The 16,334-nt window shown below is 44.5% G+C and overlaps 1 protein-coding gene across 3 annotated transcripts in view; it reads right to left on the bottom strand.

The window, feature by feature from the left end:
- Positions 1-16,334, bottom strand: part of FLNB (filamin B) — a 4,683,119-nt gene that overhangs the window by 2,508,699 nt on the left and 2,158,086 nt on the right. For all 3 annotated transcript variants that reach the window (XM_044078790.1, XM_044078788.1, XM_044078789.1), the window contains exon 5: positions 2,104-2,251. In XM_044078790.1, coding sequence (XP_043934725.1) covers positions 2,104-2,251 — 148 coding nt within the window. The remainder of the gene's footprint in view (positions 1-2,103; positions 2,252-16,334) is intronic.

The raw sequence follows: 16,334 nt of genomic DNA, 5'->3' as shown, positions 1-16,334 counted from the left end.
TGAACTGTCTGCAGCTGAGACTTCTTTATTAAACAGAGGTTTCAATTTTATACCTTCGATTAAAATGGACATTAGTGAATTTCTGTTATGCCTACGTATATTTACTAGAAAAGTAACAGTGAAACAATCTGGAAATGGCAATGAGGCAAGGGATGTTCAGTTTAAGAAAAACAGTCTGTTTGTACCAATATTGCCGCATAATACAGAAACCTTCTTAAAAGCTTGTGAAAATGCTATTTATAGCACAGGGATATAAATAAAATAAAAAACAAAAAAAATACTATTTTAACAAGAGAAGACTAAATAAACACATGCAGGGCTTTGGGTCAAAATGACAGTATTTCTTGAGATGCTTATAGCATAGATATCACTAAAGACAAGCATTTGTTGAGATGTATGTATTAAAGCATATGTATTTACTAGGTGGACAATATGTGCATTTATTAGGCAGAATATACGTATTAAGTTGTTGAGCGTGTACTGCTTATACTTTTATATATATTTTTATATATATTTTTATGCTTATATACACGCACATAAATAGTTACTAAATGCGGAACGTAAGTATATGTATTTATTCATTGACTTTTTGTGTATTTTATTTATATTTATCCACATATTCTTGTCTTTACATTTTGTGCATGTGGTTTTTAAACAGAGTTTTTCTGATTTCAGCAATTAACTAAGGGCAAAACGTAACCATAGTAATTGACTGCTGAGTGTTGAATTAACTGAGTGGTAGGATTGGTTGTTTTAGTAATGAATTAAAGTATTTAAGTGCTGCTGCTGTTTGAATGAACTGTTTGATGAAGCAATGGTTACCATTGCGAAAGCGCTCACCATTTTGTATTAAAAAAGAAGATTTTACTTTGTCGTGGTTCAGCTTCTTTATTCCAGCTACCTTCCTACTGGGCACCTGTGTTTCAACATTTTCAACTTCTGGGCTGGTTTGGATTTATTTGCTGCTTGTGTATCAATGATAGGTCAATTGAATGCCAAATACAGTGGAACAATGACTTCCTTGGAATTAGATGCCATACCTTTGTTTATAAGTTGTGCAATATAGAATGATTTCCTCACCACTGTAGACACGTAATGATTAAAGGCTTAATTACTATGTCCCTGACTACAAGGGGTGTGTTGTCAATATTATAGTTACCAGGGATGGATGACTTCCCAAGGGATACTGTTATGCATTTCCTGGCATTTAGTTTTAGTCCATGGCTCTGACACCAGTTATTTGTCTGTGTCAGCCCTTCCTGGAGAACATTTGTGTCAGTATGAGATTCAATTGTTCTTCTTTCGGCTTTTCCCGGTTAGGGGTCGCCACAGTGGAACTCCGGTCCACTAATGACTGGCAGTAGATTTTTTTACGGGTGCCGAGGTGTCAGCTCGACGCCCAACCTTCAATGAAGGCACGCCAATTCTACGCATGTCTTTCGAACGCCACTTGACCGCAGGGAGGACATGCAGACTCCACACACAAGGCGCTCCAGCCGAGAATCGAACGGGAGAACCTCTTGCTGCGAGGAAACAACGCTACCGCTGCACCACCATGGCTGCATTCAGTATGAGATTCAATGACAGCTCCTAAGTTGCAATCATCTGCAAACTTAGTCAGCCAGAGACCACTGACATTGGCCTTGACTTCTGAGAAGTAAAATTGCTCCAAAACCTTTTACCCTTCCTACCCGTTTTCGCTGGAGTCCCACGGGGTTCAGTACTTGGCCTCCTCTTATTCAGTATCTTTTTAAACTTCACACTGTCTTCCAAGTATGACAACCATAATACAATATGCTGATGACATCACCCTCATTACTCTAACCCAACCCTCTCAAAACTTAATGACTACACCAAGTACTCCTTCTCATTCACTGAAACATGGCTAAGAGAATCTCACATTCTTCTAAATCCTTACAAAAAAATCTATGCTCTTCACCCCAAAACATTTTGTTCTTCATGTCACACTGATGGAACTCCTTAGTTCAAAACCAACAATGAGCAATTTTTATCTTTACTCTGAGTCTTTACCACCTAGATCTAGAGTTACCAAGTAAAAAGCCTGAAAATATTCACAGAATTGTTTTATTCTATAATTCTTACCTGGTCCATAAGCTCTGGCTTTCTTAGGGTTGAGCTTAGGTTTAAGCGGGGCCCCTGGTTTGAGTTTGGCTTTAGGGAACTGAGACAAGTATGTCATCACTGAGTGTTCATCAACATTGGGATGGATAATTTCCTCTGGAGCAATCACCTATAACATAAAAAGAGGAAAGAAAAACGACATCTTAATCTTCATGTTTATATTAGTCCTTTTTTCTGTTCAGTGTTTTTTAAAAGGGTAAAATACAAACACCAGATAAGTAAAAAATAAGCAAAACAGACTGCCTGCAAGCTGTCAGCAATTAATGTTAGTAGGTCCACAAATAAAGTAACTCTACCGCCAGCAACCAAGAATTACCATCCCAGGTACTAAACGGACAGTCACAGAGAACTGTATGAGCAGCCAAGATCCAGTAGCCCTTCCTGAGGAGGGAGGAGGGACCTGCAGCAGGTTTACCTTCTGATGAAGACTCCAGGCTATTTCCCAAATGAGTGAAGAGTATATTTAGAAAACCACTTAAGAACATGTCCAACTGCATGTTGGTACATGTGCCCACCACAGTCTCATCATTACATATCCAAGCACTTTAGGAAGAAATTAATAAAAAAAGAAGTTATGTACTCACCATAACGTTCCATCTGAGTAGGTACTTCATTTGTCTGCAACCTGTGGGTATCGGATCCGATCTCGGATCCGAGCCGGCAGCTTTCCAAGCTACAAGATCCAAACTCCTAGCTCCTCCCCCTACCCATAATCCCCTGCTATGTGCTACATTACCTCAGATCGAATTTTTTGCCTCTTACACAACTCCTACCTTCGATAGAGGAAGCAACACCAGATAAACTGTCCTAAGGCAGAACAAGATCTCTTTGGTGATAGAAATCCCGAAAGGTTCGGGGGATGGCAGGGGGGGGGGGTCGGTTGCAGACAAATGAAGTACCTACTCAGATGGAACGTTCTGGTGAGTACATAACTTCTTTATCTGAAGTAGTTACTTCATTTGCTCTGCAACCTGTGGGACAGAGTTCCCCAGCTACCTAGGGAGAAACCCTGGGCGGCCTATGGAAGGATATTCCGAAGCACCGCAGAGCCAAAGGAAGCCCTACCTCTCGATACCATATCCAACTTATAATGAGAAATAAATGTATGTGAAGAGGACCAGGTAGCTGCAGAGCATATGTCATCCAAGGGGATCCTAGACCAGAAGGCTGCAGAGGTGGCCACAGCCCTCGTAGAGTGAGTAATTCCCGTAGGAACCGGTTTGCCTGCAGATAAGTAACCGTGGACTATGCATTGACAAATCCAATTTGCTATAGTCACTTTGGAAATGGCCTTACCCATGGCTGATTTAGCAAAAGACACGAACAACTGGTCCGATTTGCGAAAATCCTTAGTCCTGTGCAGGTAGAAACGCAGTTGTCTGTGCACATCCAATTTATGCAATGTGTATTCTCCTTTATTCTGAAAGTTTGGGAAGAACATGGGTAAGTTTATTGATTGATTGATATTTGACTCCGAAGCCACCTTAGGTAAGAACGACGGATTAGTCCTGAGGAACACTCTATCCTTATGAAAAATGAGATAAGGATGCTTCATACATAAGGCTTGAAGCTCTGATACCCTTTTGGCTGAAGTAATGGCAACCAAAAAGGCTGTTTTCCAGGACAAGAACTTTAATGGAACCGAAGCCGCGGGTTCAAAGGGTGGGCCTGTCAAGGCTTGTAAGACTAAGGCCAAATCCCATGGAGGCACCACCACTTTCACCGGAGGCTTCAAGAGGAAAACGCCCCGTAAGAAGGTTTTACATAATTTTGTAGAAGCCAAAGATCCTAGTCCGTCTCCCACATGGAAATGGGAGATGGCTGCCAATTGCACCTTAACTGTTGGGGCACTTGCTCCTTGTCTGAATATCAGAGACAGGAAGTCTAGAATAGTAGGAATAGGAACTGTAAATGGATCCAGGCCTCTATCTTTGGCCCAGACAGAGAAGCGTTTCCATTTACTGTAGTAAATCTTCCTAGTAGTCGGCTTATGTGCTGCGACTAGAATGGCCTTAACCGGAGATGAGATACCGGGAGTCCTAGCCATCAGTGGAACTGGAGCAACCAAGCCGCAAGCTTGAGGTTCACCAGGTTCGGGGTTTGTAATCCCGCCAGATGTGAAATCAGGTCTGGAATGGGATCCAGTATCCATGGCGGAGATACACTGCGAGACCGCAGGTACGGGAACCAGATCTGGCGAGGCCAGAATAGGGCTATGAGGATAACTCTGCTCCCCAACCGACGGGCTTTCTGTATGAACTTGGTTATGAGCGGAAGGGGTGGATAGGCATACAGTAGAAAGGACGGCCAAGCATGGACTAGAGCGTCTCTGGGATTCTCCCCTTCGGGGGGAAGTATTGCGAAGTACTCGCTGCATTTTGTGTTTAAGGGAGAAGCAAAAAGATCGCAGCAAGGCCAACCCCATTTGCGGAAGATCTGCTTCGCAACTGATGGATTGAGAGACCACTCGTACGGAGTGAGAATCACTCTGCTCAGTTTGTCCGCCAAAATGTTGGACCGACCCGGAATGTGCGTTGCTACCAGAAAGCGGTTGGTGGATATCGCCCATTCCCACACTCTCATAGCCTCCCGGCAAAGTAGGTAGGATCTGGTTCCTCCTTGCTTGTTTATGTACCAGACCACTGACATGTTGTCTGTCTGGATTGCAATAGTCCCCAGAGGTAGAAGGTTGTGGAGAGCTTGCAACGCTAGAAGCACCGCCCTCATCTCTAGGACATTGATATGCAAAGTGGTCTCCAGGGGAGTCCACGTGCCTTGGACGGTTCTGCCCGAACAATGCCCCCCCCACCCGAGGCGAGAAGCGTCCGTGGTCAGCGTGACTTGGGGGGGAGGGACAACAAAAGGCCTCCCTTCCTTTAGTTCTGGGGCGTGGAGCCACCAAAGAAGGGAGTGCCTGCAAACTCTGCTTAGGGGAATCGGAGTACTCAACGGATGGAGTATCAGGGACCACTGAACTTGAAGGGTCCACTGCAGAATCCTCATTCGCAAACGCACGTGAAGGGCGAGAGTGATCGCTGCTGCCATAGATCCTAGTGCTCTCAGAACTAATTCCGCCTTCGGGGCCGGGCTTTGAAGAAGAATTAGCACCTGACACGACAAGCTGTTTATCCTGTCCGCAGTTAGCATTGCTCGAGAAATGCGGGTATCTAACTTGCCCCCTATTAACTCCAGGACCTGCACGGGCAAAGAGAGGATTTCTGGAGGTTTACCGAGATGCCTAAGCTCCGGGCAAGGGTCAGAGCATAATCTCTTGCCAGGCAGAGCTGATGCCTGTTGGTGGCGGTAAGGAGCCAGTCGTCTAGGTATGGGAAGACCTGAATGCCCTGAAGTCTCAGGTGGGCTGCAACCACTGCCATGACCTTGGTGAACACCCTGGGGGCTGAGGTGAGGCCGAATGGGAGAACCCTGAACTGGTAATGACTGGCTCCCAGCCGGAAGTAGAGAAACCTTCTGGATCGTCTGTCCATCAAGATGTGGTAGTACGCATCCTTGAGGTCTATCGAGCACATCCAGTCGTTCTGCCGCAGAAGAGGGAGAATAGATTGGAGGGTGACCATCCGGAACTTTTCTTTGGGAATGAATAGGTTCAAAGCGGAGAGGTCTAGAATGGGTCTGAGGTCCCCCGTCTTTTTTGGCACTAAAAAGAATCTGGAGTAATAACCCAATCCGGACTGGTCTGGGGGGACGGGCTGGATGGCTCTTTTTTCTAGCAACTTCAGGATTTCTGAAGCTGCTGCCTCCCTTCGATTGGGTGGAACATCGGGAGGTGTCTGGTCGAGGGAGGGTGGTTTATGAAGGGGATGGAATAACCTCTGGATATGATGCGGAGCACCCATCGATCTGTCGTAATGGACTCCCAGTTTGACAGGTGTTCCGACAACCGCCCCCCGACTGCCTCCAGAGAGGGACAGCCGGGTAAGCCCTCAGGGCTGCTGCGCGGGTCTATCCGGGAAAGGTTCCCTGGACCCGAAGTTACGCGGTCCCCCTCTGCCTCTGGGCTGGCGTCCTCCTTGTCCTCCTCTGCCTCTAGAGGACAAAGGGTCCGAAGCCAGATGGGATTGCTGGGACTTACAGAACCACAGCTTCTTTTGTCCCCTCTGATTCCTATAAAAGGATCGTTGGGGATTAGAGAAGCGGACCCCGATGGCAGACAGCGTCTTCCCATCCTTCTCGCTTTGGAGCAGCGTCTCGCGAACGGTCTTGCCGAAGAGCGAAGATCCGTCAAAGGGTGCATTCGCGAAGGACGCCTTGAAGGGATCCGTGAAATCGCAAAGGCGGAGCCAGGAGTGACGTCGCAAGACGACCCCGGCTCCCCTGGCCCTAGCGGCTCCCTCCGTGGCATGGGAGAGTAGACGCATGGACTTGTTAGAGAAGGACTTTAGAGTGGCCATACGAGTCGAGAAAACTTTTTTGTCCTCGACCGACATGGACTCCGGGGGGGCTGCAGCGTATTCCTTAATTAAATCTCGTTGCAGCCTAATGGTATGTGCCATGTAGTTAAGCGCCCTTACGGAAAAGGTCGCTGAACTAAACATCCGCTTCCCAATGCGGTCCAGTGCTCGAGATTCCTTATCTGGCGGGTGAACCGAAGAGCTCTCCTGTGCGAGTTCTCTCTTGGTGGCAGCCGCCACCAGCATGGCATCCACTGGTGTTCCCTTGGCCCAAGACAATCTATCCACTGGGGGGCTATGGATCTTGTCGGGTCGCTTCGGGATAGGCTCCACGGTGTCGGGCTCCTTCCACGCCCTGGTAGTAATGAGGTCTACCAGGGGGTCAGCCGGGGGGGGACACCCAGGAGGTAGAAGGGCCTGCCTCAAACGCATACAGGAACACGGATTCATCTGCAGAAGGTTTTTGGGCAGACCACCCCCCTCTAATACGCAACATTTCCATGATGTCTCCGAAGGAGACATCCTCGGGAGCTGACCTTGGGGAACCCTCCCCTTCATCTAAATCTGTGTCGGTCGTGACGGACTCGGGGGAGTCCAGGTGCCTCCTCTTGCACCGACGTTTTCGAGGGACCTCCTCGGTGGGACTGTCCGAAGAGGGCTCGTCAACGGGGTCCTGTTCCTCTAAGGGAACCAACTGGGGGGCTTGGGCAGGCTGTCCCGATTGTCGGATGATTGAGGATAGACCCACATGCAGCGGGGGTACGGGAGGATCCGACACCCGGACCGGGGACCTGGAGGTCCTCGACAGTACCCTCTCCACAACCTCAAAAGCCGAAGGAGAGCTACTCTCGCCAGGATCTAGGAGCAACCTCCTCAGCTCCGAGGTAGGGATCAGGGTCGGAGCCGATGCAGCCGGAGCCGAGAGAGAGGTGTGCTCCGAACCCAATGGAGCCGAAGACACACCACCTCCCCCGGATCTGATGCTCAGCCCTCGGCCCCGAGAGCTCGGATCCGACAGACTCGAAGGCACAGTTGGCGTCGAAGCGACCGGAGCCATTGGCGCCGACGAATCCCCGGTTCCGAAAGGGCCCGGATCCGATAACTCCGAGACCCGAAAACGGGTCGGAGAAACAGTAATCGGAGCAAATATGGGGGTCACACTCCCCCCCGGGGGGGGGGGCAAGAGTACCCCATCTGCATTTGGGTCTGGATGAATCGGCGCATCATCCAATCCATATCTGCTTCAGTGAGGCTTCTTGTTGATCTTGAAGAAGTCGTCGAGGCGGGCTGCGAGGGTCGCCTCGACGACCTCGAGGGAGACCGATCCTCCTCCTCCAGCTCCGGAGAAAAACGAGGTGAACGGAGCCGAGAGGGGGAGGATCCGTAGCCCCTCGAGGGAGACTTAGTCAGCTTAGACGGAGGGGCTGAGGGTTGAGTCTCAGCCCGCCTTTTGTGGGACTTATGTCCCTTGTCTTTATGCCTTTTTTCCACCGTAGTGGAGGTACCTGAATCCCCCGAACTCAAACCCAAAGAGGGAGGTTGAGTCCCAGGTTGAGTCGGGGCCCAGAAGGCACGAGGGCTGTGGAGACAGCCTGTGCCTGAGAGGGGGAGGAAGAAGAAGCTGATTCCTGAGGCAACAATCCTGCCAGGATCAGCTTGTTCTTCCTGTCCCTAATAGCTCAGGGATTAAAGGCCGTGCAGATTGTGCAGGCCGATGACAAATGGGCCACCCCCAAGCATAAAACGCACTGAGTGTGGCCATCAGCCGGCGAAAGCTTATGGCCACACTCAGTACACTTTGAGAACACCGCCTTAGGCCCTTCAGCCATAACACCACTCACACCAAACAATAAGAGGGGGGAGGGTGAAAGGCGGGAACTAACAGAAACAAACTAGTTAGAAAGGGGGGAACAAAGGTACCTAACTACACTTTCGCTAACTAACCCAAGAAAACTAAACACTCACACAAGAAAGTTTTTTTTTTTTTTTTTTTTACAAGAAGAAAAAGGTTCAATCTCACCAAAAGCCAAGGAGCTCTTCAAAAGTAGCTGCTTCAGCCGCGGCAAAAAACGATCTGGGGTAATGTAGCACATAGCAGGGGATTACGGGTAGGGGGGAGGAGCTAGGAGCTCGGATCTTGTAGCTTGGAAAGCTGCCGGCTCAGATCCGAGATCGGATCCGATACCCACAGGTTGCAGAGCAAATGAAGTAACTACTTCAGATCAATACGAACTGCAATATGACCACTGACATACCATCATTGACCGTCCCAAGACTGGGCACTAAAAATTGAATACCTCCCCATGAAAAAGAGAAACAGCCTTCACAAGAACATGAAGACATCAGTTAGGAAATGAGAGTCGACTGGCAGGATGGTTACTTGGAAGTAAAAGGGTCACCAAAGTACCTAAGTAAAAGAAAAATTTAAAATTAAGATTTTATGATGTGTCCATGTGTATACAAGAATAGCAGGTCAAAGGGAATGGCACTAGATTTAATACTTCTGAACTATTTCAGTTTGTATTATACAACTATCTGGAATTCCAAACCTACGAAGGGGACCAGTCTTGCACATAAAAAAAATAAATAAATAGCACGCTCATAACAAAATAGAGGAATTACAAATTAGGCATATTTGAACCACCAGCAAAGTTCCCTGAATTGCAACCTGTAAAAATAAAATGGTACTATTTTAATTGCTGTCACTACCTAAGCAGGACATAACTAAACACTCAAATGGATGCACAAAGAATCTTCAAATGTGCAGGCCCAATTCTTGCTCAGACAGTCATTAAAGGAGAACATGCAAATCCCCTGACCTTGCTGCTGTGCAAATGTGAAGTTTAGTGTTCCCCAAGTCAGGATCAGCCAACTATTAATTTCGAGGGCAAGTAAGTTGGCACTAAGTTTCTTCCTCAAACTGGGATATGAACTGAACAACAGCAGCAGAACAACAAAAAGTGTATTTTAAAGTCATCATCGTACAGAAAACTACTCCTAAATCTTACATCAAAGTTCTTCCCAATTTCAAGACTATATAAAGCATTGATACTGTAGTCTACTTTAGTGGTATCCTCCTGGTGCAGCTATATTATTTCATGAGAAGGAAGCTCAGTGATTTGTCATTCCAGAACACTTTACATAACTTACTGCACAATACTGCAACTAAAAATAAATAAACCAATCCAATGAATCAATCACCAACCACAACAAAAATCTGCTCCAGTTCAGTGCTCAGTGTTGTTGATCCTTTATATATTGAGATTTTGATTAGTAATTGATAACATCACAGGATAAAGGATTCGACCATTCAAATGTCCAAAACAGCAAGCAAGAATAGGACAGTAGACTGAGAATCAAATGCTTGCAGTGGGTGGTATATTACTCAAGGTACTGGAAATCAGTAAAGAAGGAACAACATGGTAGAACAACACCCTATAAAAAATGTTCTCACAGGAGGGAGAAGGACTAAGTGGACCATCATAATACTATGGGGTAATGATCAGAACCTATAAGTGTTAATGATCAGAACCTATAAGCTATAAAATGGCCACTGAGAGTAGTGAGGCTCAAGGACTTTTAGAATGTCTGGAGAAAGTGTCACCTGAACATACTTAGCACGGTGAAAGTATAGGGAATTAAGGGAAGAAGCCAACAGATAGTCAGGATAATAATCATGTATTTTTTTAGTGTCAAAGATTTACTGCATGCAAGTGGCATGTGATGTAGGTTGACGCACCCTGCTGATGCACTATTCTGTACTCAGCAGTCATGAATCATCGTTATTTTTGCTAGACCTACCCGTTGTCCACTCTACCCATACTCAATTAGCCCATTTGCTCTGTTGGAGGTGAGAGTCCTACAGCCCATTTATTCCTGCTCAGGGAACCCGATCGGCTCATTTGCTCTCTGTACAGTGAGAGCTGAGTGGTAAGAAGTGGGACAGTATCAGGTCCTTTGCAGCAGCCTACCCTCTCAATTACTGTGGTGTGATCTCTCAGCACCTCCATGAGCTCAACACAGTGCAGCTTGCTGCCACACAACTTCCTGGTGTCTGTTACAAACCACTCAAGCAGTGTGTGTTCAGCAGGCCCATACATGTGGCTATAATGTCTAGTACTCCCACAAGGTATCGCCCAAGCAATGAGCCAGAGCTCTAAATTGGCTCTAGGTGTCAGTGTGTGCGTGTGTGTGTCTTTTGTGGAAGGTTGGGTGCTGGGCTGGCAACTCAACACCGTAAAACTCCACTGCAAATCATGAGCAGACAAGGTGATCCGCTGTGGCGACCCCTAACCGGGAAAAGCCGAAAAAAGAAAAAGAAGAAGTGTTTTACATGCAGGTAACACAGCCAAAACAGAGCTCTGGCTCATTGCAACATAACCACAAGACACAGTGTACCAGCTGTGCATTAAATCTGCATGAAGCATCCATCAGAAGCAGTTTCCTCAACATGAACGAAATTATAAATTATGTAGATCTGTATGGTAGGAGGTAGAGTGTTCTATTACAAAACCGGGCACTTAGAATTAAATGCATATATATTTCTAATTAATTGAATTATTTGTGTCATTGGACACTGGATTTTATGGGTTCTATTTAAACCTGACATTTTTCGTCTTTTGATTTTTATCTGAGGTGTTAAGTGGCTAGAACATTTAGCACAACTTTTGTTTTGTTGCTGTGCTTTGCACGGTTTGGTTTTGGTATGCTGTTTATAGAAAATCAAATGTAAGAATACAGACAGATAATGAGAGCAAGACTAAACAAATATTTGCCACGGTCAAGTGTTGGCTTGCACTGGAGCTGAACTGCAGTATTAGTAGTTAAATAGGTGTGGTTAACAAAATGGAAGTAATACTACATATCGTTCACTTATTCCTAACAAGTTACTTAAAATCCACTACTTTTATTCCTAAAGTTAGGTATTGTTAAGCCAATGAAGTTGCAGACAAACCTAGCCTAAGTATACCAAGACTACACAAAATTAGGTGCTAAGTTTTTAAAAGATAACACTGCACAACAGCTGTATTCTCTACTTACAGGTAGCTGGACTTTAGGACCCTGCAAACTCCTGACTGGTGTATCCCCGCTCCGCTTCGCCCTCGCTACGCTTGGGCTCGCTCCGCTCCCCACCCTGCCCCCATATCCCACCCGCCCCCGCTATATCCACATTTATTAGGTCATAATCCCATCCCACTCAACCCCTGAACCAATCATAGCCCCCCTGCGGTTAGCCTATCTCCTCCCATAATTCTAGCTAATTACCAATTAACTAGCTGGCCCTCCTAACCCCACATATAAAATCAATCAGCCTTGACTACCAGACCGGCAAAATAATGAACTCTATCATCCCACCACTAGTTTTTCTCCTACTGATTCCTTATCTCTTATCATGGTATGAGAACCAAACCCTACTGGGTATTCACTTCCCAAATGGTCACACCAGTAATCATCTAACTCCTCCCTTGAATCTAATCTCTCCTTCTAACTGCCCCACGACAACATCACGCCCCAAAAGTATGTATCTCACCCAACATTATCCTAAAGTAACCATTACAAAATCTAGTCTGAAGATACTTAGTAAACTACTACGTCTCTTAGACCACCTGAAAGCAAGTATTACTAAAGATGGAGATATTCACCCTAACCCAGGCCCATCCACAGTCTTAGACCCCGTCACCCCTATGTTAACTCATAGATCCTCTAGCTCTCTCCTCATCTTCCATCTTAACCTAAGAAGTATAAATAACAAGATACATAATCTACACGCTATGATAGCCACACATCTCCCAGACATCATGTGTCTATCTGAAACATGGCTCAAACCATCCACTAAGGATGAAGAAATTCTTCCACCTAGCTACAATATACTTAGGGTTGATCGAGAGAAAAAAAAAGGTGGCGGTATAGCAGTAATGTTTAAAAATACACTGAATATCATTATGAACCCAACACAACCCCCCAAGGTCTCTAATATCGAACTAATTGCCCTAAAAATATGCCTAAATAACCAAAAGTGTATCAATCTAATTGTAGTCTATATCCCACCAGGGAAAAATTTAGAAACCGTGGAGCTCATACTAAGCTGGCTTACCTCAAACTACCCCCAGGAAACTATTGTCCTAGGAGACTTTAACCTTGACTGGTCCCAATACTCTGACCAGATGAATCCCCTGCCCATCAACCTATATGGTTTCTCCCAAAATATAATATCTCCCACAAGAATAGGTAACTCTCAACAAAAAGAAAGTATTATCGACTGGATTCTTACAAATAAAGACACACCTAATTATACCACGGGTACCCTCCCCAATGATCTTAGTGACCACCTTACCACCTTCATCATAAAGCATAAATTGATGCGAACAAACCTTCCCATATATAAAGTAGTTAGAAACAAGAAGAAATTTGTTCTTGAACAATTCCTAGCAGAACTTAAATCCTGTAACTGGTCCATGCTAAAAACACTCCCCATTGATGAGAGTGTTACATACTTTAATGATACATTCCTAAATATACTGGACTCTCATGCACCCAACCGATCCATCAGAGCCAAAGTCCAAACTGCACCTTGGCTAACTGAAGACACCAGATCTAAAATTAAGCTCAGAGACCAGGCCTGGTTAAAATGGCGTACCACCAAAGAACCCCTAGATCACATCAAATTTCAGCAGCTCAGAAATTCTACAAAAACAGATACTACCCGGGATAAAAAGAATTACTTCTGTCATCTCCAGGACAAACACCAAAATAACCCAAAGAAGTTTTGGGCATGTTTTAATAACCTTCGTTATTCTGGGAAATCAACTACCCCTGAAAAACTTATAGGTAAAGATCCTGAAGTAATAGCTAACTCATTTAACTCTTTCTTCACTGAGACCATTCAGGCACTAGCCAGTCAGTTACCTACTACTTCCACCTCCTTAGCCAGTACTATTGGCAAAAATCTACCTGCCTTTAGTCTTCAACCTATATCCACCTCCTATATTAGAACTCTATTAAAGAAACTCAAACCATCCACCCTATCGGCTGATCGTCTCCCAGCCGAATACCTACAATTAGCAGCTGATGTTATAGCATATCCCATCTCAATCCTGATTAATAGAACCATTACAGAGGCCACCATCCCCTCAATCTGGAAAATATCATATGTCATCCCACTTCACAAAGGAGGCCGCTCTACAGAAACTTCGAACTATAGACCTATAGCAATTTTGTCACCCATAGCAAAAATTATGGAAAGGTGTGCTCACAAGCAACTCCTACACTACCTCACCCTTAACAATCTTCTCTCTAAAACCCAACATGGGTTTCGCCCCCATCATAGCACTACCACTGCCCTCCTTTCCTTTGTGGATTCAGTAAATAACAATAGGAACAACAAATGTATAACTTCTGCTCTCTTTCTTGACTTGTCAAAAGCCTTTGACATGGTCAATCACCAACTATTGCTCCACACCCTTAAATCCCTTCACCTTGATAACCTAGCCCTACGGTGGTTTGATGTTTACCTTTCTGGTAGACAACAAGCTGTCCAGTGGCAAAGCAAACTATCCCTCTTGCTACCAAATACCATAGGAGTTCCCCAAGGCTCTATACTTGGTCCCCTTCTCTTCTCTGTATTCATAAACGACCTCCACTCAGTCATCCCCAAAGCCACCTGCATCCAATATGCAGATGACTCCACCCTGATTTGTTCTGATGTCTCCCTCCATAATCTCCAAATAGCCACCCAACACTGCTTCGCGGCAGTTGAAAAATGGTTTTCGGAACGGAAACTCATACTGAATCCCATAAAAACTAAGCTACTTCTAATCTTCCCCACCGCAGGAATCCCCTCAGGCCAATACCCGCCTCATTCTAATAATAAGATCTTTCATGTTCAATCCATTAATGGCACCATCATTGAACCTGTCACCAACACTAAACTACTAGGTGTTACTATTGATCACAAGCTTAAATTTGATGTTCACATTACTCAAACTATTAAGACAGTTAATAAGAAACTATGTTCTATGTACAGAATTAAGAACTTTCTAACTCCTTATACCAAATTAACTATAGCGCGAACTCACCTTCTTTCCACTCTACTGTATGCTTCCCCGGTCCTATCCTTCCTCAATAAAAATGAGCTCAACAAACTCTCAGTTGCTTATAACCATATCGCTAAATTTGTGACTGGGTCTCCTTACCGTACTCATCACTGTCTCAACCTAAAGAAGCTTGAATGGTTAGAATTACCTAATCTACTAAAATTTAACCAACTTACGGAAGCATTTAAAATAATTAAGGAACCAGAAAAAAACCCCTCTCTGAATAAACTCCTGACCCCTTACTCCAACCTTAACTGCCTCCGATCTTCTAACAGTGTCCTGGTACAAACCATGAAATCAAATAACTTGGGAGGTGATGCTCTCTATGCCAATTCTATTGGAAGGCTATGGAATTCCCTTCCCAATAACCTTAGACTAACAACCTCACTCAGCCATTTTAAAACTAGTCTCAAGTCATTTCTTAAGGCACACTGGCTATGCCCTTGTGACAATCCTGACTAACCCTATAGCTCCCTACAACCCACTCTTTATTATCTATAGGACTTCCTCACCCAAATCTCACTGGTTTCACTTAAACTTATTCTCTATACCCGTCCTCTTCTCTTTGACTGCCCTCTCCTATTACCATAGATTTGACTTGTCTATGTAGATATAGCCTTCTACCTTGTGCTTAAAAGCGCAAACCTCTTTACTTCTCAACCTATCTAAAAATGTGGGTATCTACTCAACATTGTAATTGTGGAATTTAATAGAATATACTTGTATTCAATCTATCTGTATTTTGAATGTTTCTGATCTTAGACTATGTATTGTTTGTTTTATTTAATTGTGGAGCTTTTCTCCCCGGGTCTCTGCTGAAAAGGGACATGTATCCAGTCAGACTAACCCGGTAAACAAATGTAAAATAAAATAAAATAAAAAAAAAATTAACGCTACACACAGCCTGACATTTGAAAAACTGGCTTAAGAATATATCCTGCCAAAAATTTTGAATGCTCTGAAAAATTACAAATTTAATTTCTACTTGTCAACTGCCTCAAACCTTTTCATTTTACTGACCACATACATTTAAAGTATATAGATCACTGTAGCTGCATCACAGCATCTAATAGCTTAAGTGCCATGAAGCATTTTTTTGTCTTTCTCCTCCATCTGTTTGGGACTATAGTAAAAATCTTTGTAAACTTTTTATTAAACCACAGCCCAAATAAATGTAGCATATCCTTTGGTGATGTCACTATGGAGAAACATTGAGATGTGTCCACAGATTTTAATGGATGCATATCTGTACGGTCGTGCACCCATTAAAGTTTATGGCCGTACTTCATGCTTTCGCTACGCTGATGTCAAACAGGTTAGAATTCATACTTTGTCCTCAGTGACAGGCTGGTAGGTTGAGTAGTATTATCAAAAGATTTTTTTTTTCTCTACAACCTACAGCCACAAATGTTCACCAGTGAGTAAAAAATAAAGCTCAGCATACTCATCAGTAGTGTACTGTGGAAAAAAAATAAGACAACCAAAACTTTTTAACCTCCACTACTGCTGTTCACTTCCTCTGTAAGGCAACATACTGGTAATAGCAAAGGCATACTTCTCTTATTTGTTTAAACTGTGGTTTACAAGGTATCCTCCTCATGTTAGCAAATGAGAGACTACATCATTATAACAGCTGAATAAGAGTGAGTCTCAATACTCAGCAGTATCCTTCCCTTGTAGTTCCATC

Source organism: Protopterus annectens, chromosome 7.part1, assembly GCF_019279795.1.
Source record: "Protopterus annectens isolate FY-2018-M chromosome 7.part1, PAN1.0, whole genome shotgun sequence".
In the NCBI taxonomy this organism is placed as follows: Eukaryota; Metazoa; Chordata; order Ceratodontiformes; family Protopteridae; genus Protopterus; species Protopterus annectens.
This window is presented reverse-complemented; position numbering and strand designations above follow the sequence as displayed.